The sequence below is a fragment of the Hippoglossus stenolepis genome, chromosome 12 (assembly GCF_022539355.2).
Source record: "Hippoglossus stenolepis isolate QCI-W04-F060 chromosome 12, HSTE1.2, whole genome shotgun sequence".
Classification (NCBI taxonomy): Eukaryota; Metazoa; Chordata; class Actinopteri; order Pleuronectiformes; family Pleuronectidae; genus Hippoglossus; species Hippoglossus stenolepis.
The window spans coordinates 6,409,033-6,431,541 of NC_061494.1; the positions used below are offsets into that span (position 1 = coordinate 6,409,033).

General features: G+C 42.8%; 2 protein-coding genes across 3 annotated transcripts; both read left to right on the forward strand.

Annotated features, from left to right (window-relative positions):
* The first annotated feature begins 1,892 nt into the window (after positions 1 to 1,892).
* On the forward strand, positions 1,893 to 12,151 carry eif3s10 (eukaryotic translation initiation factor 3, subunit 10 (theta)). Its single transcript, XM_035172352.2, has 22 exons — positions 1,893 to 2,082; positions 2,538 to 2,728; positions 2,812 to 2,948; positions 3,115 to 3,278; positions 3,677 to 3,876; positions 4,073 to 4,281; positions 4,360 to 4,531; positions 4,707 to 4,811; positions 4,965 to 5,063; positions 5,174 to 5,290; positions 5,448 to 5,633; positions 6,299 to 6,646; positions 6,753 to 6,857; positions 6,944 to 7,057; positions 7,169 to 7,291; positions 7,489 to 7,642; positions 8,331 to 8,512; positions 8,787 to 8,866; positions 8,957 to 9,477; positions 10,375 to 10,501; positions 10,616 to 10,917; positions 11,307 to 12,151. Exons 1-22 carry the CDS (start codon positions 2,034 to 2,036, stop codon positions 11,486 to 11,488), a joined length of 3,867 nt encoding a protein of 1,288 aa, XP_035028243.1. The 5' UTR covers positions 1,893 to 2,033; the 3' UTR covers positions 11,489 to 12,151.
* Positions 12,152 to 14,729: 2,578 nt separating this feature from the next.
* emx2 (empty spiracles homeobox 2) lies at positions 14,730 to 19,613 on the forward strand. 2 transcript variants are annotated; one of them, XM_035171762.1, is made up of 3 exons: positions 14,733 to 15,486; positions 16,716 to 16,900; positions 18,373 to 19,613. In XM_035171762.1, the coding sequence occupies exons 1-3, from the start codon at positions 15,096 to 15,098 to the stop codon at positions 18,538 to 18,540; spliced, it is 744 nt and encodes a 247-aa protein (XP_035027653.1). In that variant the 5' UTR covers positions 14,733 to 15,095; the 3' UTR covers positions 18,541 to 19,613. The 2 variants fall into 2 exon arrangements, with proteins under 2 accessions (XP_035027654.1, XP_035027653.1); XM_035171763.1 differs by lacking the exon at positions 16,716 to 16,900 and having other exon boundaries at positions 14,730 to 15,486.
* Positions 19,614 to 22,509: the final 2,896 nt, after the last annotated feature.

Here is a 22,509-nt window from a genome sequence, read left to right on the forward strand (position 1 = left end):
GTTCACGGTACGGGAATAGTGGATTGATACAAACAGATTTCCTAAACGCGTAAAATGCCAATTGATCGAGTGATAGTAAATGTGTTTTACATGTTTGTGTCCTTGTGTTTATTTTTACTACACCTCCACTGTGTTTATTTGTATGCATCCATGTCCAGGCAGCAAGGTCTATTGTCCATTTTTACACAACAAAGTCCATAAATCACTTTGTATATGTATGTACATATATATGTGTGTGGAGTGGTTATCTAGCTCATTTTGGGCTGTTGTAAAATGCTTATTTGCTCATCTAGGGTTGTTTTAGCACAAACTTTCTGGGGGCGCCCCTGCTACTACTACTATGACTACTACTACTACTACTACTTATACTACTACTACTACTGATAATAATAATAATAATATAATAATAATAATAATAATAATAATAATAATAATAATAATAATGATGATTACTAATAATAACAATAATAATAATAGTTGAGCGGTCAAATCTGTATCCTGCAGCTCTGGAGTCAGAGACACCTGCAGAATGATCTAAAATAAGCTATATAGAATAAGTTATAGGAAATAGTATTTTAGTATGATGCCTATGAAGAGGAGGTTTAATTGACTTCTCTTTGTCTCCATTGTGAAAAAATCTTTAAGTTTTAGAGCTTTAAAAGTCTAGACATACCAAATACCACTGAATGTATTAATACTTCCTCTTTGAGGGTAGATGTATATCTCACGTTCTGAGTCAAGACCACTGAAAACAAGGTACAAACTTTAATGGTAAAAATCCCAAAGTATCTTTTTTTGATTAATGCTGCTTTAGTAGGGTTTTGGTGTGATCTTGCAGTTACACATAAGTTAAGCATGAGATTGACACTTTACGTGGGTTACCTGAATGCATCACTAACAGTGGTCATACGGGAACTTTAGACACCCAGAGCTGCCAGGTTTGTTGAAACCCCCCATTTGGGAAGCCTACGTTTTGAGGAGTGCGTGTTAATTTCAGTTTCAGTATATGGTCAAACATTTATTCAGGACTATCCTCTAGGATATGACTACTCAGAATAGTCGTCAATATCTTATTTACTACAAACTTTATTATTGATATGATTTAAATCAGCCAACCATGATCACATATCAGTGAGTTACAGATACTGTTTTAAACAAAGATGAATAACACATGTGTGAATTATAAAGTTCAGGATTATCCATAATACAGATGTGGCCATTCACCAGTGGCTGTTGTGAGGTACAAAAGTCTGTAGCTGAGTGCAGTAAAGTATGTGCTTATGTATTTTTTATGTGTAGCAAATAGGGCTGGTCGATAAGGCCAAGATATACATTTCATATCAGTCAATATTGATAACATTTAAAGGCTGATATTTGCTCCGGAGTGGGGGTTGTGGTTTTAAACTCTTATTTAGGAGCACAGAATGAAAAACACTTGATAAAAAACAAAACACTTTATAAATCTTTTGTTCCAGTCTATATCTATAAAGATAATTTATGTGTTATTACTCCTCACTGTTATCGACTTTTGTCATATTTTGTCATTCTGCACCTGATAAAAATGATATTGCAGTAATTATTGATATTGATTTATTGCCCAGTCCTGGAAGCAAATATCAATAAGAAACATCAACAACTTGGACAACCAGTTTAAATATATTTCCAACTATGATTTGCACAAACACCCGCAAAAATCACCCACAAATCACCCAAAAAAACAGCGATGCCCAAGTTGACAAGTTTGCATGTTGAGGTTTTATTATAAATTAATAAACAACACAACCTGAACCGTAGAGACGGGTTCATGAACTTCTTTTCCTAAAATTGTTTCCGAGACAGAACCACAGTTCTCCAGCTCATGATAGGGGGATAGCGTGCGACGCATCTGGCAACCCTAGCTGGGCCGTTCACGAGGTTCTTCCTTTCGCAGCCAGCACCGTTGAGGGGAGTGAGTGCGTGGCCTGGATGGCCTGGTGAAATTAGTCCAAATACCCGAGTCAGTGCATTTGGAGTGTCACTAGAACGCCGCAAACATGCCGGCGTATTTCCAGCGGCCGGAGAATGCTCTTAAACGAGCGAACGGTAAGCGGAGAGGCGGCCCCGCGTTTCACGGAGATCACACACTCATGCTAACTCAGCTAGCCGCCGTTAGCCGAATTCACCTTTCTAATGCCTCGTCGCTGTAAGGCTGCGGCGTAGTTAGCTAGGCTAACTGCTACTGCTAGCCTCAATGGCGGGGAAGCCATGTCTCTTTCATGCAGCTAGCCTCAGTTTTAAGCTAGCCGGCGTGGCCGTCAATGTAGCTTCGACTGATCTTATCAACCATAAGCGTTAGACACACAGGTTTCTATGTTAGCATTAACACCAATGTCCGCTCTGAACGTGACAGATTGTTACCCTATGTCAAATAAGCAGCACATTGAACACCGAGCATCATCACAGGCCCGACCGTCAACCACCGTGTTGGGTTGGTACCATATGTCAGAGGCATTTTATGTTACATCACTGACTTGTGTTATTATGATCTGTTTCTCCAGAGTTTCTTGAGGTTGGCAAGAAGCAGCCAGCCTTGGATGTTTTATACGATGTCATCAAGAGCAAGAAACATCGAACATGGCAGAAGATCCACGAGCCCATCATGCTCAAGTACCTGGAGCTCTGCGTGGATCTTCGCAAGAGCCACCTGGCCAAAGAGGGTCTCTACCAGTACAAGAACATCTGCCAGCAGGTGTGTGATGGTTGTACAGGTTGGGTAGTTTCATGCACCAGAGTCGTTCAGGGTTGAAGTGGAATCTCTTTCTCTGCCTTCAGGTGAACATCAAGTCTCTGGAGGATGTGGTCAGGGCTTACCTGAAGCTGGCGGAGGAGAAGACTGAGACTGCGAAGGGGGAATCCCAGCAGATGGTCCTGGACATTGAGGATCTGGACAACATCCAGACTCCAGAAAGGTGAGGGTCGTACAGGAGTCAGGCTGCCGCTGGTGTCTCCACTCGGGTTGTTTAGACAGAATTCTAACTTAGAATTGTTGAATGACAGTTTGTTAATCTCATCAGATATTTAGGGTTGTGTTAAAGCTATGATGCGTTATTAAAGTTGAGTGTGCTGTGACTTCAGTGTGCTCCTGAGCGCTGTGAGCGGAGAGGACACTCAGGATCGTACTGATCGCCTGCTGCTCACTCCCTGGGTGAAGTTTCTGTGGGAGTCGTACCGCCAGTGCCTGGACCTGCTCCGAAATAATTCCAAGGTGGAGCGGCTGTACCATGACATCGCCCAGCAAGGTAGCGACACAAACCTAATATCTTACCAAGTACATTTTGCTATAATTTAATCTCATATTGTCTAGATGTAGCGTAATGTTTTTCAAAGTTGCATAAAACCTTCTGTCTACAAAATATTTTATAGTTTTTGATGCCATATCTGTAAATGTTACTGAAAGGCTAAAATATGTGCAGTACATGGAAGTGGCCTCATGTTTAAAATGATAAACACTATCACCTCAGTCGGAGAGAAGATAATTAATCTTTGTTTTTGTCCCATCAGCAAATTCAATGTAAATGTGCCTTTTTATATTCACTTTATTTTGACAAGATTATACCAATTACTTAATTATAACTAATTACTTGCTGAATGTTGCATTCTAAATGCTGTTAATAATATCTGGTCCTCTTTTCTGCAGCATTCAAGTTCTGCCTTCAGTACACCCGCAAAGCTGAGTTTCGCAAGCTGTGTGACAACCTGCGTATGCATCTGGGGCAGATCCAGCGCCACCATAACCAGAGCACTGCCATCAACCTGAACAACCCTGAAAGCCAGTCCATGCACCTGGAGACACGCCTGGTGCAGCTGGACAGTGCCATAAGCATGGAGCTCTGGCAGGTCTGTCCTCCTAACACTGAGACCTTAAATGGGTTACACAAACTGTCCATACATAATTATGTTTAGTAATGCAAAACATGTAGTGTATGACTTAAAGAATAACTAAAAACATGTGTGATCTACTCCGCTGTACTAAAATTGGTGTTAACTGGGCCAGGTGATATTTGTACTGATACAATGTTGTTTCTATTTCCAGGAAGCCTTCAAGGCTGTTGAAGACATCCATGGCCTGTTTGCTCTTTCCAAGAAGCCTCCCAAACCTCAGCTGATGGCCAACTACTACAACAAGGTGTCAACTGTGTTCTGGAAATCTGGAAATGCTCTTTTCCACGCCTGCACCCTTCACCGCCTCTATCACCTGTCCAGGGAGATGCGTAAAAATCTGACCCAAGATGAGATGCAGAGGTATCTTATCATTATCTCTAGAGAAGTGCACATGTTTACTGTGAAGACCAAATGGTTAATGAAACTTTTCACCTTCAGGATGTCCACCAGAGTCCTCCTGGCCACACTGTCCATCCCCATCACCCCAGAGCGCACTGATATTGCTCGGCTCTTGGACATGGATGGCATCATTGTTGAGAAACAGCGCAGGTTGGCCACGCTCCTGGGTCTCCAGTCTCCACCAACCCGCCAGAGTCTCATCAATGACATGGTACATTATGTGATTTAGGTTCCGTGGGTTAGTGCCCCTGAGCACTTTGATATTTTACTTTTGAGAAGTCTTTAGGATAATCTGTCAAGCTTTTCACATTTTACTTTATAAAACTGCTAATAAATATTTTATTACAGATGTTTAACAAATGTTTGTTTTTATCTTTTCATACTAGGTGAGATTTAACTTGCTACAGTACATTGTACCTGATGTGAAAGAACTTTACAACTGGCTGGAGGTAGACTTTCATCCTCTGAAATTGAGTGGAAGAGTCACCAAGGTAAAGAATGTAGCAGCATCTGTCACATAAGTCTGTAAATTAAGAAAATATACTGCCCAGCTTTTTAGTTACGGTTGCCGTTTACATGATCATTAAACTGATTGTAATGTAGCTACTTGTTTCATCATAATTTAACACTTACTGTCCCACTAGGTATTGAACTGGGTGAGAGACCAGGCTGAGAAGGAGGCTGATCTGCAACAGTATGTTCCTCACCTGCAGAACAACACCATCCTCAGGCTCCTGCAGCAGGTATTTGTCCTTTTATTTTATTTTATTTTTTCATTAATTCTGGAATGCTTCTAGTAACATCTACATTTCAATGAGAGTAATCGCTCATTATTCTGCATCCATTATTTTAGGTTGCACAGATCTATCAAAGCATTGAGTTCAGCCGTCTGGCCACCCTGGTTCCGTTTGTGGACGCCTTTCAGCTGGAGCGCTCCATTGTGGATGCTGCTCGCCACTGTGATCTGCAGGTAAGGTCAACATCAGGAAACACTAAGACATTTTGTAACCATTAGTACTATTTGTAGACCAGCAAAAGTGTTATTACAAAGAATGAGCATGGATGTTATGACTTAATAATGATCAATTTCTTATCTAACTAATCTAATGTTATGTTTTGTCTCTCAGGTTCGAATAGACCACACCTCTCGAACTCTGAGCTTTGGGTCAGACCTTAACTACTCAACCAAAGAAGACGCTCCTGTTGGCCCGTTCCTGCAGAACATGCCCTCAGCGCAGATCAGGAACCAGCTGACAGCCATGTCTTCTTCTCTGGCCAAGGCCATCCAGGTCATCAAGCCTGCCTCCCTCCTGGTAAGTCTGCCTCTATACCCTTTTTACACTAAATATTCATGTACATGCAAGTTTTTTTTAGATGCAGGTAACCCCAAATAAGTTGACTAATTTCCACTTGCCAGTATTTTGACTTTAAGGCTTTTCTGTGTTGCGTTCAAAGTCACAAATGTGTCATGGGTAAATAAATAGGGTTAGAAAGCAGCATGGAGGCATGGTTACTTTTTAAATATCTTTTACTTCAGTCCTTTAAAGCTTATCGCAGACTGAGCAATGTTCAAGTGCTGCTGGAAATGAGATGCATAGAATTCATGGCTAAAAGGACGTCAAGCATTTATGACCTGTATAATGCATGTCAAAGCATCATGCAGGAATGTGGGCATTCCAAAACTGCTGGGTGTATTGATCCATCAGTGCTGATCAGAGCTGTAGCTGATAAATACCTGTGACTACTGCAAAGTCATGTGACCTGAGAATTAATGTCATTTGTACCATTACCCACAGAAGACAAAGCCAGATGTTAGTGGGTCTTTTGTCCAGTGTGAAAGGGGCTTTTACTGAGCTCATGTATAGATGCACAGTGTCCAACATTAACTTTAAACATACAGGCATGTTTCCACATGTGGTAGTTAAGTCCCTTTTTTAGTACAGTACCATGGCTTTATTCTTGTTTTTGTCCTTTTCAGCAAGAGCGTGAGGAGCACAGCCAGCTGGCAATCGCTGCGTACCTGAAAAATGGACGCAAGGATCACCAGCGCATCCTGGCTCGCAGACAGACCATTGAAGAGCGTAAGGAGCGCCTGGAGAGCCTGAACATCGCGCGTGAAAAGGAGGAGCTGGAACAGCGGGAAGCTGAGATGCAGAAAGTCCGAAAGGCTGAAGAGGAGCGTCTCCGCCAGGAGGCCAAAGAGAGAGAGAAGGAGCGCATTATGCAGGAGCATGAGTTGATCAAGAAGAAAACTGTCCGTGAACGACTGGAGCAGATCAAGAAGACTGAACTTGGGGCCAAGGCCTTCAAAGATATTGATATTGAGGTAAAACGTAGTGAAAGTAAACTAAATTAAGATGAACTCCATGTGTCAGAAATGGGTCAATTCGATATTAAATTTAAATCATGAGAATAACAAATCTGTTTTACAGGACCTGGAGGAGCTGGATCCCGACTTCATCATGGCCAAACAGGTGGAGCAGCTGGAGAAGGAGAAGAGGGAACTCCAAGAGCGTCTGAAGAACCAGGAGAAGAAGGTAACTGAGTGAGACATCACTCAATCACACATGTTGAGGATCTCATTTTAACTTATTTAGTGAATTTGACACTTTTTTCCCTCCAGATTGACTACTTTGAGAGGGCAAAACGTCTCGAGGAGATTCCTCTCATCAAACAAGCTTATGAGGAGCAGCGCATCAAGGACATGGAACTGTGGGAGCTCCAGGAGGAGGAGAGGGTAGGTTGAAAAAAAGAACTGTTTTGTAAATCATTTTACAAATTTGAATCTAGGAAATTCAACACTTTCAGATTAATATCCAGAATGTAATGATTTTGCCTCTTGTTGTAGATCAGTAACATGAAAGTTGAACGGGAGAAGGCTCTGGAGCACAAAAATCGCATGTCCAGGATGATGGAGGACAAAGAGAACTTTTTGTCTAAAATAACTGATGCCAGGAGCTTCATTTATGAGGTAATTCAATTTAACTTTATTTTTGTAAAGTCAAATCAGAACTTCCATTATTAACCAACATTATAGAGATAAACCCAAGAGCCAAATACAGCTTCGACCAGTTGGGTTGAGAGGAGAAACCATTCAGTCATTTCACAAGGCTATGCTGAGAACTTGTGATTTAAGCAGTGCTCTAATGTTCACTTCTGTCTTTCAAGGAAAAACTGGAAACTTTCCAGGAGCGTTTGGTGGAGGAGAGGAAGAAGCGTCTGGAAGAGAGGAAGAGGCAGCGCAAAGAGGACAGGCGTAATACTTACTACCGCGAGAAAGAGGAAGAGGAACAGCGTATCCACGATGAGTCTCTCAAGAAAGGTAAGAAATCTCTGTTTGCACGTGTGCATGGGGACAGAGAAACTTGTCACAATAAAGGAAAGGTAGCATTGCATGTTCCACAGGAAACGGACGCTTACAAAGAGAAGAAAATTAAGGACACTGGTAGAAGTGGGCAGTTGTGGTTAATTGGTTGTATTGAGCTTTTGCCCAACATAAAATTTTAATTTTGCCAGTTACACATACATGGTAACTGAAGCTGTCATAAAGTGTATAAATAGACTAAGATAAAGGTTTCAATCAGGAAATTGTTGGTCAACTTGAATCATTAGCTGCTTTCAGACATGCAGAAACTCAGGGCTTCCTGAGTTTCTGCTGGGTTTTTTTCCTGGCCCCATAGTATAAAGTCTGCAGGAACTCAAGAGGAGCTGGTATGAGAACACAGGAGGAGATCCTTGGCAGAATTCAGGATTTGTTGCTGCTGTGAATCCGTCTGAATGGAGAATCTCTCGCTACGTTATGTATATGTGAAAGGAAAACTCTGGAGACAGTCCCGACCCAGTTCCTCCACAGGTCATGTTTGAAAACGGCTTTTGATATAATTTTCTGATTGTGCGAGCAAGTGTGTGGCACCCTACTTTTTAATATCTGCAAAAAGCGGTCGGTCTTTTTCTGTACAAGTTAATGTAGTTTGAACAAGCCTCAATTTATTTTTCTATTTATGTTACAGAGCGAGATGAACGTGAACGCGTGGAAAATGAGCAGCGAGAGGAGGAGGAGAGGGAGTACCAGGAGAAACTGCGCAAGCTCGAAGAGCAGGAACGTAAGCAGCGTGCTCGTCAGCAGGAGATCGAGGAGCGGGAGCTCCGTCGTGACGAGGAAAAAAAGACTCCAACAGAGGAGAGAACCAAGGTACAAATGAGCTTTATTTTTAACTGATGGGTGAGCTGACAGTTAGTTGAAAATCACAATGATTTGGTTTTTCTGCATTCTGAAATACTAAACCAGAAATAGGCTGAATACCCAGATTAACAAGTTACTAAAATGTTCAGGGAAGAGTAATGTTGCACATTTATACTGAGTGATATGTAAGAGTTCCTTGTCTGATGAGGATAAATTAGGTCTGGAGAAGTTTGAGTGTTCCTGGTGTGACAACACAATGCGTCTTTATGTTTTGCTCACACAGGAGTGGGGTGAAAAGGAGGAGGGATGGAGGAGGCGCACAGAAGGAGGTGACTCAGAATGGCGCCGTGCTGTGCCTGACAGGTTTGTGTTGGTAACTCATCTTATTTCTAATTGTTTCCATATAACCAAGAAGAGCTACACTAACATTACCTCTCCTCACTCTTCCTCTAGGGAGAGGACACAGGAAGGCCAAGATGAAGAGAGCGAGGACAGGCGAGCTGAAGTTCCCCGCAGGGTCGGAGATGAGAGAGCACCCCGTCGTATTGGTGAGGAGGATCGTCCTGTACGCAGAGGCTTTGATGAGGATCGTCCTGCACGCAGAGGCTTTGATGATGATCGTCCTGTGCGCAGAGGCTTTGATGAGGATCGTCCTGCACGAAGAGGCTTTGATGATGATCGTCCTGTACGCAGAGGTTTTGATGATGAACGTCCTGCACGCAGAGGTTTTGACGATGACCGTGGTGCCAGGCGTGGCTTTGACGATGATCGTGGTGCCAGGCGTGGCTTTGACGATGACAGAGGTCCTCGCAGAGGCATGGATGACTCAAGGGCTCCCAGGCGTGGGGCTGATGATGATTGGGGCCCCAGAAGAGGAGGAGGAGATGATGATGGAGCTGGAAGGAGAGGCATGGATGAGGGGCCACGTCGCGGTGGTGAAGATCCCAAAGCATGGAAACCTCTAAGTAGAGCTGGTAAGCCTGCAGCTGATAAGTGATTAATGTGTTACATTGATCAGTAAGGGTGTTCCGATCAGGATTTTTGATCACGGGCTCTATGGCCCAGTTTACGCCTGATTAACATGCGTCTTGGGTGATCCAAGTGACCACTTATGATCCGATTTCTCTTCCCTGCTCTATATGTAAATTAACACTACAGAGCTGAATCCTACTTAAAATTTAGTCAGTAAATATCCATTATTTCTGTCAAGTTGTGACTTTTTTTTTCTTCAATTCAGCGCCACATTAAACTCCTGTACCAGCCTGTGTCTGTGTCCCGTATTCCACCTGCGCTGTCAGCAACTGCTGGAGTGACGCTGTGGTGGATTTTATGACTGAACTAAATGAGTAGGACACACACTTTAACTTTCTCTGACTGTGTGGAAATGTGATGTTTTCACATCACAGATAGATGACTAGGAAAGCCATTAATACCAGAGAAAAAATAAATGTGCGTTCTGTTCGCACCACGCAGCGTCTGTCCTGCCGGGCAGTGACAGGCTCTCACCCGGGAGTCGCACACAGCGGACCGCAGTAGAGGAGGTTGTAGACCCGATCAGACACACCACTCATGATAGAATTCCCCGCCCAATATACAAATAAACACATACGTCACCCTGGTTGCAAAGAAGAAATGTGTTAAAGAAAAAGACGAAATGCGTTTTAACCAACACTACTGAGCCAACATGCATATTCACATACCTAACCTGATCGGCTCCTCTGATAAGCTTTTATAGAGCTCGGCGATCAGAGGGAATATCGGCCGATACCGATCTGTGGCCGATCAATCGGACCACCCTTATTTATCAGTGGGACTAGTCAGCAATTGTGTTTAGATGTAATGTTTACCAGGACACTGAACCAATGCCTCAGTTGCAGGTGGCTGGCGTGAGAGGGAGAAGGCCCGAGAGGACAGCTGGGGACCTCCCCGTGATGACGCCCAAGGTGATGGAGAGGAGGGCGAAGAAGAGGAAAGCTCCAAAGCTCCTCCTCCACAAAGGTTGGCCTGACAGAAAACCTGCGTTGATAATATTTATACATTTTTTGATAAATACAGGGGTTAAGAGGTGTTTCTTTTCAGTGAGTTGTAATTGATGTGTCACTGTATTTACAGAGAGGAAAGTGCCTGGAGGAGACCAGGTAGTGAGGAGGGAGGCGGAGGAGGCGGAGGAGGCGGTGGCGGCGGTGGCGGCGGCGGTGGCGGCGGCGGCGGCTGGAGAGAATCTCGCAAAGAGGACACCGGCCGGGTTGAACGGGTCGAGAGGGTCGAACGGGTCGAGAGGGTCGAGCGTGTCGAGAGGGTCGAGCGCGTCGAGCGGGTCGAACGGGTTGATCGCGACGACCGTGGTGACCGCCGTGATAGAGACCGCCCGGATGACCGTGAACAAAGAGCCCCACCCAGAGATCAGGATGAAGGTAAACAGCTGGATTGAGGGATACAAAAATGGTAGAATGCTTCATAGTTTTGCTTGAGGAAGTGATGTCATTAAAATCTATCGACAATACTGCTAAGCTGAAATGTTTGTGGAGTTCTTATTGACATGCAGCTTATGGCTGAACAAACCCGAAGTGACGCCTCTAAACTTGTATTTATCCTGATTGCCTCCAAATAGATTCATCAGGTTATGATAGAATAGAATAAAATTTATTTAGCACTCCTGTCTAACAAAAATAATTTGGTACCCTGTAGTGATGTATTCAGCCAGCAGGGGTCGATGTTGATGCACGTACCCATTCCAACACCAAGCTGGACTAATATACATTTTCTAACCAACATGAACTAATGATCATCTTTGTTTCTTCAGGGAGCTCTTGGCGTCGTGGCGGTGAAGAAAAGAAGGAGGAGAGGGACCGTCCCAGAGAGGGGGACCCGGAACAAGACCATGGTGATGCTGATGGAGAGGGGGGTTGGCGTGGTGACAAAGAAATCCCTCGTCGCACCAAGAATGAGACAGATGATGATGGCTGGACCACTGTCCGCCGCTGAGCAACAGTTTTTCCATCTCTTTGGCTCATATTATGATAAATTGGTTTTGGAAAACAAATTTAATTACCCAGTTATAGCCACAGTGGTGAATCAACGGCTACAAGCTTCTGATATTCATGTGTGTTATTCCTTTGGATGAAATATTTGTAGACGGTAGTTTTCCCGGGAATTGTTTCCTTTTATTTTTATTTTGAATTTCAGCTGTTCTGACACAGAGGCTCTCCACCACTTCAAAAACATCAGCTAATGAACTTGTGTCAACTTAGGCCTCATGCATACCATCTATCTATCATGATTGCCCCTAGTGGTTAGGAGTGTTATTACCTAATGTTAGAAGAGAAGCTGATACAACTGAAAACCAATTTTCAACTTCCAATGCAAACTCAGTCTATCACCAAATGCCTCTTTTAAACAACTAACCTTTGCGTAAACATTGTTATGACAAAGATACAACACTTATAAATACTAACAGTCATCAGCCTCACTGATCTCTTCTCTTCATGTTTCCGATGCTTCTTAATTTTCCATTTAGATGCGTTTGCTTCAGTTTTCAATTGGTCTTGCTCAATATCCCGCGTGTGCTTCTATCTTGCTGCAATTGTTAACAAACCAGGTTGCATGTGTACAGATGAAGCCTTTATTAATAAAGATGTTTGCTCACCACATACAGTGTGTTCATTTTGACTGATAAATGCTTTGTACATTAGATATATTCAGTTGCTTGAAACAGTGAGGTCACAAACATTGTCGGGTGGGAGGGAATCACTGACCTGCATCTGGGGGGGAGGGAACTGATATTACTATTTTACATTATACTATTTACTGTAAGCATTATTATTATAACTACTAACTGGTGCAGCTATCAGTAATGGCATAATTACATCTGTGGGTATCACTATTATTGTCATTATGACAACCAGTCTGACAGAGTTTAATTATGAAAGTTTACTGTTCCAGGTTGTCTCCTCTCTTTTCCACTCTCCTCTCTACCCCATTTCTTTCCCCTCACTCCAACCAGTAGAGGCAGACAGCCACCCACATGGAGTCAGGTTCTGTTACGTCTCTTGTTAAGTGTTTTTGTTTGTTTTACCACTGCTGCCAAGCGTTAGTTCATTATGGGAACTGTTGGGTTTCTCTATAACAATATATAGACCATGAGAAACATCACAATGTAAAGTGCCTGGAGATAATGTATTAATTAACCTGTCAGTTATTTCTTTCACAACCCAAGAAAAGACTGCATTAAGATGTCATAGCAGCTACTTCTACAAACATTTCTAGTGTCTGTACTAGTGATGTGGGTGAATTATAGTGTATTAATAGTGGACCATTGAAGTTATGAAGACTGTTCACTGAAACAATCTGAGTTACTGTGCCAGCTCTAACGTCTACATGGTGCAACCACCAGTGAAAGTCAACTGTTGTTCATTTTGTTGGAAACTTGCTGGATCTCTGCTCTCCAGCTACTCGAAGCTCCTCTGAGCGCGGCTGCGGGACAGCTTCATCGCGCTACCGTGTTGCAGCCACCAGAGGTCCTTACAGCACCGCGGAGAGGCCTCTAACGCCTCCGTGTCACAGCGTGGTGGTTCGTGTCGGAGATCAGCCGTGAAGACCATGTCAAACTACACAAAATATTAACACGCAGCCAGAAGTCATGTGCGGGGACCGTTTACAAACCAGTGTCATACTGTTGGATAATAATATCAGTAATATCACACGAGCAAAACTATTTCCCCTTGAAAAACGTGTATGGTTTAAATTCAACTTCTGTGGCCCGACTTATAGATACGAAGGGCTATAATGTATAATACAAATAATAAAATAATAATGGTTATTATTGTAATAATAGTGTAGATCATGGTAAGACACGGACATATTGTAATTAGACAATATTACACAATAATAGCTCTTTTTTAGTTTACATATTAAGCAAGTTTAAATAAAACTCCCACTGTCTCCTCTCAGTGTTGATAACTTTTTTAAATGTCAGATCGGTAGTGTTGCGTGTTGTACAGCTGCTGATGCTCCTGACTGCTTCACTGTTTAGTTTCTATTTTATTTTCTAGAGCCCAAACAATTTAATCTAGAGCCTTAAACTACCCGCAGAAATTAAGCCTAGTGGAGCGCGCATTGACAAATATACAACCTGCATTACACGTCAGCGACAGTAGCAACTATGTCATAATAATAATAATAATAATAATAATAATAATAATAATAATAATAATAAATAATCTTACAGTTACATAAATATTTTTATTAATTTACACATATCTTCTATTTCGATTTTGTGTTCCTCTAAATGAGAAAATCTAGTTCCCTGCGTCATGGAGTCATAATCACCTCATATAAAATATTCCCTCAAAACAAAAAAAGGTTCATACAAAAATGTGAATATTAATAGTAATTGAAAGTAACATATAGGTGGACAGCTCCGGTGATTTGTAAGCCGCCTCTTGATGGTTCAACTCGGCGTGCGGTTAGTGTGCAGTGCTGATGTTTACAGGCCCTCGGTGCGCGGCCATGGCTGCAGCTCTGTGCTGCTGCTCTCCACTCCCTGATCCACACACATCAGCACAGAGAGGTGACAGCTTCACTAAACACAGGAGCATTTAGCCATGAATAACTGTGACACGGACCGACTCATCGGTGGGAAGGTGTTTAGTAGATCCTGAACCCTCTTGTCAGTCTTCACGCACAGTCAGTCCTCTAACATCAGCTGACAACAAGCTCTAAATCTTGCTCACGCTTGTTTGTGTCTCCGGTGTCTCCCAGACATCCAGTCCGACAAGAGCTCAATGTGAACCTCATCCTGCAAGAACCTGGAGACTGGTGGAAACGAACTCTCCACAGAGAATCCAGAGGAAAAATCCAGATGCAGGGCGACAACTGAGGAGCAAGTGAGGGCCTTGTAATGTACAACCTGGTGATATAAACCTGGGAAATAGACTAGTGCTGATGTGATGTTTGCGCCACATTGTTGTGCGTAATTTAAAATAATCACTCCCACGCTTAAAAAGAATAAGTTTGAACCCGTCACAGGCCTCACACACACAAATAAACAGGCTACCTTCAGCTTTTCTTACTGGCTCACTTGAGTGTGTTAAATGTCCTGGAGATATGTGCGCGTGAGTGAGCATGTGTGCGCGCGCGTGTGTGTGCGGGGGGCTCCTCTCTGGACGAATCCGTTCCGTGTTGCGCGCTTCGAGTCCGCCTCTCCGCGCCCCTGCTTCCCCATTGACGCACTTTTTAAGCGTCTTCCCCCTCTCTCCACCTTAAGGCGAGCAGCAGCGGCGGCGACCAATCACCATGCCATTACAGCCTTCAGAGGAAGCTGTTTATGGGACTGCAGCGCTAATTAGGCTCATGAACTAACAAATCTGCCTGCACGAACCCGGCGAGGAAAACGATCACATCCATGGATTAGTCTGGGAGTAAGCCGAGCACTTTTTATTTTCTGGCTTCCTCGGCGCTGCAGCCTTTTCCCTCTCCAACTTATTTTTGTACTGCGCCGAAAACTTTCCCCTTTTCTTGGGTGTGGAGTATTTTTTAAGCGAGAGCGCCGCGACGACTTCAACTTAAACTGGGGAACCTGGACTATCAGACCATGTTTCAACCTACACCCAAGAGGTGTTTCACTATAGAGTCTTTAGTGGCGAAGGATAATCCTCTACCGGTGTCCCGCTCCGAGGAGCCCATCAGGCCAGCGGCTCTCAGCTATGCAAACTCCGGACAGATGAACCCCTTTCTGAACGGCTTTCACTCCGGCGGCCGGGGCGTCTACTCTAACCCGGACTTGGTGTTCGCCGAGGCGGTCTCTCATCAGCAAAACTCCGGCGTCCCGGTGCACCAGGTGGCCCCGCCGCACGCTCTGGCCGCTCATCCGCTTTCCTCGTCACACAGTCCGCACCCTCTTTTTGCCAGCCAGCAAAGGGACCCTTCAACTTTCTACCCGTGGTTATTACACAGATATAGGTACTTGGGTCACAGATTTCAAGGTAAGTGAGCAAAGAGCATGCTTCGGGTTCTGGGTTCACTTTTACGCACGACACACGCCGAGCGGCTGGAGAGAGCAGGCACATTATTTTCCTCTCTGTCCATCAGTGGCCACACCGAGCAGACTGTGAGTAGAATTAAAAACGTGTGGATGTGTAGCTGACCAGCTTTAAAGCTAATCAGCTCCAATCCTCAGGCCCAAACAGACACTTCTATAAAGATTTATTTTCTTAAAGTGGTCCTGTGATCATTTCATCAATTATAATAGAAAGCAGAATAATGTGGCTTTAGGAAATAATTGTTGCCTTGGTTTATTCTGCAGCTGTCTGCTGCTGGAAGTGTCTGCTCTGTGTTTAAAAAAAGAGCAGTGGTGATTCTGACATGTTTGTACACTGTACGACTGCAGGTTATATATAGCATATGATTTATATTCATGCGTAAAACAAACAGAAAGTATTTGACTGCTGCCGGTTTAGTTTTTAAAATATCTATTTAACACTAACTGCAAAAATACATTTTTATTTTCAAAGAGAAAATTATTAAAACAATGTGGCTGGTAATTGAGGAGGAGCCTGCTGCTAATTTTCTAGAGCTGACATGTGTCAAATTTGCGGTAATTTTTAATAAAATAAAAAAAAACGAACTTGCCCTGCTCGGTGTGAGAAAATTCGATTATTATTTTGTGCCTCTTTTTACTCATTTTAAGGTATTCCATTGTTATTATTTATTTATTTTCTGGACAAATTAAAGCTAATATGTCATATTTGCAGGAAATTATTCTAAATTAATTTCTAATGGGTTTTTTGGCTTCGGCTTATTCAAACGTTTTCATGCTGTTTGCATTTTACCTGCGATTTTGTTTACAAAGGCTATTTTGGAGCTAATTTAATTAGGCCCAGGATTATACCTCCGCTTTGTTTTGTTTCCCTCTGTCCTTTATATGCGGTGGCCTCACAAATGAATACACACATCAACACAGTCGAATAAACAATTATTGAAATACACGTTTTTTTGATAAATGATATGCTTTTATTGACGGATGTCCACATTCTCCTCAGACGTTATCATTATGACATATTTCCAGTCTTGCCCTCGGTGCGCTATTGTTCCACAGTTGTGCGCACAGGCCTGCTGCTTGTTCTGTGATGTTAATATTTTGTAAAAGATATATTCTAATAATGAGGGGAAAAGGCAGATGATGACACTCGCTGGTTTTGTTGCTCGTCTGCAGGTAATGAAACGAGTCCAGAGAGCTTCCTTTTGCACAACGCGTTGGCCAGAAAGCCCAAAAGAATCCGGACAGCGTTTTCACCCTCGCAACTCCTGCGGCTCGAACACGCGTTTGAGAAAAACCATTACGTGGTGGGAGCAGAAAGAAAACAGCTCGCCCACAGCCTTAGCCTCACAGAAACTCAGGTAAGAAACACCTGCTTTACTTTCCCTTTTAACTTCACATTGTTTTTGAATTTCTCCTGCGAGCAAATGCTCTTATTTGATTGTTATTTCGATGCTGCTGTCCAGTGTGTTGTGTGATGTTTGGACTAAACAGACCCACTTGCATTTTATAGCCATTTTTATGGCATCATAAAATTATATTTCTCACATTATGACTGAATGTGTTGTTTTAGTGTTTTTTTTACTTCTTTCTGAACGTGGCACCGTGCGTCGTGCGCCTTTTAAAAAAAAAGCAACATACATTGACGCATACAATTAAAGAGGCGCAGTATCTCTTAAAACACAACCATTTTAAATAATCAGCCGGCTAATTGTTCCTTTATAAACGCATGTTGTCAATGGAAGACAGAGGCTTTCTGTTGGATCCAATCCACCGTCATTGTATAGGCCTAACCTCATTTCAGGAGGGGTTGAATTACTTTGTTTTGGGGGGAGAATGTTGCCTTTCAAAATGGAGGGCAAATTAACCAGTTAACCATTTTATGGGATAGGCGATACAAAGAGCAGAGGCGGGTTCAGTGAATTCCCCCTGCCATATTTAAGATGCCGTTTGAGCCCATCAGCCGGTCGTCTTTTGTCCGCCGCGTCTCCCTCGGACGGCGCGGCCTGTTTGGAGGAGCTGAAGGGAGAAATGAACCGTCACCTACTTCAATTAGTCCACTGAAGGCTTATTAAACGCACCTCGGCTGCCATTTAGGAGCTAAAAGAGAGGCCGCCGAGTGACAAAGCAGGAGCAGACAATTTATCGATTTAGATGTTGTTAATCCCCCACGGTACCTTTCAGTATCAGAGCTGAGTCGGTTTAGAGGAGTGTGTGAAAATATATGTTAAATTAATGACATGGGTGGGATTCTCTTATATATCCTACATTCAGTCTGCAGGCTGACATAATACTTAAGCTATTATTATTATTGTGCAAAACAAATATCATGACCTACTTTAGGTGAAGCGTAAAAGTTTCCCCAGAATCATGTTTTGTGCACCTATAAATAAAATAGTGTTAGTTTATTCCACCTTTTTACCTTTACCCTTTTTACTTTTTATTTTTAAGTGAATATTGTGGTGATAAAATATACCATTTTATTTAAAAACAGAATTGACGGATTATTTATAGTCTGACCTAACGCTCTGTGCCATAAATGAATATCATATATTAGGATAACAATTATAATTTTATTATTTAAATGCGTGGATTTATGCTACAATGAGAATAGTATTGACATGTTTATTGTGATGGTTGTTTGTTTTATAACCATCCAGCACAGTTTACATTTTTACTCCCACTGTCTGCCTGTATTTAGCCCTGGTATCCAAACAATGCGTCCCTTTTACGCGTGGTTTTTACGCACTGGCCAATCGCGGTTTATCTCATGAAACTGATCCCTGTTTTTCCCCCTTCCTTTTCTTTTCCTTTCTCCCTTTCTCCTCCTCAGGTAAAAGTGTGGTTTCAGAACCGGAGGACGAAGTTCAAGCGACAGAAGTTGGAGGAGGAAGGCTCGGAGTCGCAGCAGAAGAAGAAAGGTTCGCATCACATAAACCGGTGGAGAATGGCGACGAAACAGGGGAGCCCAGAGGAAATTGATGTCACTTCGGACGATTAAAAAACTCAAGACAGACAATATGATCGTTCGCGTGAAGGAGGAGGACATGGATAAAGGATGTCGTGTAGAGACAATGAGAGGGTAACAAGCCAATGTCACATTTCAGATCTCCGGGGATCGGCAGCTGAGGGTGAGAGAAACCCGGCTGGTGGCACTGCTGTCACCGTGTGGGTCCGTCAATCCACTTGAGCCGGGGAAACGTGACTGACAGTGTCTCAGTCCACCTACCTGCACCCTTCCACGCACCAACCACCACCACTACAACCCCACATCATCCACCACCTCCAATTCTTTCTTTTCTCCAATTCATTTTGGACGTTTGCACTTCAGAAGTTTTTTTTTTAATTACAAGAAAAAAAAACGTTTCCACTCAAGATACCAAAACACCAAACTGCTTTTGTAAAACTTGAATTGCATGGTATAGTTTTTTCCTGCTAGCTGTTTTAATTTGACAAAGTTTTTCTCAAACCGAGAAGAAGAAAAAAAAAAAAAAAGATCAATTTTGTTTTTAACTCTATTTTCAAACTGAGAGATGTCGTGCTTCTTCCTTTTTACAAAGTGTGCAGTCTTTAATTAATGATTCTCGTGTAAAAGTGATTGTGAAAACATATGAAGTAGCGGTGCTGCGTTATAGTGTTTTTTTTTCCTTTAAAGAAAAGAGAGCAGAAAGTGAATTTCGATTTATATAAAAAAAAGAAGTGAATCAGACCACAGATAAACGTATAGGCTACTTAAAGGGAAGGTATCAGGACATTCCTTTAACATAAAGCTTTACCAATGTGTCGCTGCAGTGCATGGCCCCACGCACGCAGCCTTTCTGTCAGGACTTGACCCTCCAGTGAAAGTTGCCAAGAAGGACTAAATGCAAGAATTGAGGAGAATTAAAAAAAAAAGCACTGAGCGTATTCCATGTACAGAAATGCTAAAAGTTAATGTTTCTGTTGAACCCTCTTTTACAGAATGTAAATAATTTTTGTGTTTGTGTTAAGTTTGCTACAATTTTAACACAAAGTATACTTCCAAGAAGTATGTAATTGTCAATATTTTGTCAATAAAGTTTTATCAATATGTGGCGCGCAGTAAAATATAAAGGCTTTTGATTGTGTAGCGCAGCAGAGCGCAGGCCTCTGACAAAATAGGGCGATGATCTTTATTCTTATTCTGGAGGAGAATAACGTGGGGCTGCTCTGTGAGGTCTGTGGAGTTTGATTTTTTTTTAAAAAAGACACAGAGGGAAAATGCTGCAGCCTGTAATCTGCTGTCCACTGCCTCTCAGTGTGTGGAATGGACCAGGTTCGGCGTTTTTATTTGAGAGGCGCTGCTGAAGCCTGGGCTCCGCTGCAGCTACAAAGACTCTGCACAAGCTTTTGTGAAGGTGCAAATCAGTTTGGGCAATTATCATGCGAGTAATATGAGGGGTGTGGGGTGTGGGGGAGAGGGATGCATTGCCCAGTGGTCCACTTTAATCTCTTAATCCACGGATCCAAGGGGGCTTGGTTGGACATAATTTAGCACAATCTGACTACCCCTCACGACGCGATAAGAGAAGGTTGCAGTGTGCCCGCAAAATGGGATCTTTGTTTCAAATCTTGTCTTGTAGGCTCCACCATGCTGCTGCTGCTGTGGACTGAACGGGGACATTAGACAGGACTTCTTTATGGCAGCCTTTAGGCTAAACGAAAAAAAGAGAGAGGCTATTTACAGCAAGGAAACGATTCCCTATTTACACTAAAACAAACTAACAGCAAAACAATGCAGCTCAGTTTTAAATCAAAACTGGATTATGATTCTCCTTTTTTCCCCAACAAGCCCAACTTGAGTGTTTTCTGGTGCAAGGTGCATGTTTTTGTTTTATTGTTTCATAAAGCATAAAAAAAAAAGAAGCTGTTTATGTGGTTTGGGTTGAGGAGGGAATTCTTAATCGGCCCATAGATTATAACAGCAATAAAAATCTTTAGAGAATACCATTAGCTTTGAAAAAAAAAAAAACCTAAAAGCTTTATTACAAACCCAGCTTTGAAATAGGGGGGATTAGAGGACTGAAAGGGTCCCACAATAGTTAGAAGAAAAGGTTTCATGCTAATGAGGTTAATGCCCTTTGTATCTCCGGACTCCACAACTTCATTACTCCTATCTCGGGCAACACGGAGCGGCTCAGAGCTCCACAATCCACTCGAGCTTTTCCCTTCCCTGCCTATAAAGAAGGATTTGATAGCAGTCCTGTTCAAACTAGATAATTATATCTTTTCAAGTTGGAATTAAGATAAAGAAAGTGCAGTGGAGGCGGTGAGCCTTGATCCGCCGCAAACAAATTTGGCGCATTCTCCCCCCTGTCTCCCCCCCAACCTCACCCTCTGTGTGCGCCTGTATGGACACACAGGAGACATGGCTGCTCATTAGGGACAGACACCGGCTGATTGGATTTAGCCCGGAAATATTTCTTTTAAAATAATTGTTTATGAGGGAACATTTTAAAAAGCGTAAAAAGAGAATTTATTAGGTTAAAATAAAAATTGTTTAAAGTATTATTTACTAGAATAAAATCCCAGTCTATTATCCAACTGTCTTTGTTCTAACCTTATTAATTAAGTTGCAATACGTGTTATTGTAAAGGCACCGATCGAAAAGGATAACATTTGCATAATAGTCATTTTATATTTTGCATTTTTGTGCAGCAGGTTTCGGTGAAAATTAGGTCGATATTTTTTAAATTATAGGGTAAATAATTGCATTGCGCATGTAGGTTTGTAAACCACACATTTGCTATTTTTTCATGAATTTCTTTGCGTCTTAAAAATTCTTCTGCTCAGATCCTATTAAAGGACGATCAAGCGCAATTTGAGACTAAGGTCCCATGAATTTAATTGGTTTGGACAGAATTCAAACAGCGTGTGCGTGTGTGTGTGTCGGGAGGGGGGGCTCACACTCACCCACACGCACACACACCACATCCCTCTTCTTCCACACTCTCTCCACACTGTGCGTAAAGGGCCACACGGCTGTGCGGGACCTTTGCTGACCCGCTTATCTAAACTTAAGCTGCCTGCGTCCCGCTCAGGGGCCAAACTCTCCATAAAGCACCGCACAGCTGCCGAACAACCCCGATTCTTCACCACCCGAGCCCGGGTTTTTTTTGGGGACATTTTTGGACCGGATCCCTCGCTGCATTAAACATTTAGCCTGCAACGTGAAATGATTATCCGTCACTGAAAAGAGTAGTCGCTCCTATCAAGTGACCCCACTGACCCAAAACCTCTAATCTGCAATTAGTAGCCATAATTACGTCGGCTGACACCACTAATGTGAATGGTGGCAGAGGGAGGGGACAGGCCTCGCATTAGCGCTGAAAGTCAATAATTGATCGGGAGAAGTGTTTTGTGAAAGGATGGCTTTGGGTAGATTGTCAACACGTTGTCCGCTGGCTGTCCGCCGCTGGTTTTATTCCAAGCATGCAGGCTGAACTAAATAAAAAGCCTGAGAGGTGGTGGCACCTGTAGGCCGGGCCTGACCTGCACGACTAACCCGATCTGTCCTGTTGCACAAATTGCCTCTGAAATTGATCCTTGAAACGAGAGAATCGAGCCTACACAACTCCCTTGGCCTTGACATAAGGTACAGCGATAAATATACAGGACTAATGAGCAATTACCATACAATCAGCCTTCAATTAGCTGACATAATAATAAATTAAACATCGCGCCCGGGATCCAGTTTCTCTCTTTATTATTAATAACCAGGGAGGAGCAGCCATGATGATGCGCTCTGATGATTATGTTTTCCAAATGCAGCAATTTCCAGTTCGGCATAGGACTGCAGTCCGTCAGTCAGTCAGTCCGTCAGCCAGCTGCACGTGTTGTCTCGGACTGACTCAATAAAACTGCTCCGCTGACTTCCTATAGCATCAACTGCGCAGGCGCAGAGAATAACTTTGAAACGCACATGTTACTTTTTATTGTTATGGATTTGAAT

Coding starts and splice junctions, on each gene's coding strand:
- eif3s10 (XM_035172352.2), top strand. CDS start 2,034: ATGCCGGCGTATTTCCAGCGGCCGGAGAATGCTCTTAAACGAGCGAAC. Junction 5,634..6,298: donor TCAAGCCTGCCTCCCTCCTG/GTAAGTCTGCCT, acceptor TGTCCTTTTCAG/CAAGAGCGTGAGGAGCACAG. Junction 10,502..10,615: donor AAAGCTCCTCCTCCACAAAG/GTTGGCCTGACA, acceptor CTGTATTTACAG/AGAGGAAAGTGCCTGGAGGA.
- emx2 (XM_035171762.1), top strand. CDS start 15,096: ATGTTTCAACCTACACCCAAGAGGTGTTTCACTATAGAGTCTTTAGTG. Junction 15,487..16,715: donor CTTGGGTCACAGATTTCAAG/GTAAGTGAGCAA, acceptor GCTCGTCTGCAG/GTAATGAAACGAGTCCAGAG. Junction 16,901..18,372: donor TTAGCCTCACAGAAACTCAG/GTAAGAAACACC, acceptor TCTCCTCCTCAG/GTAAAAGTGTGGTTTCAGAA.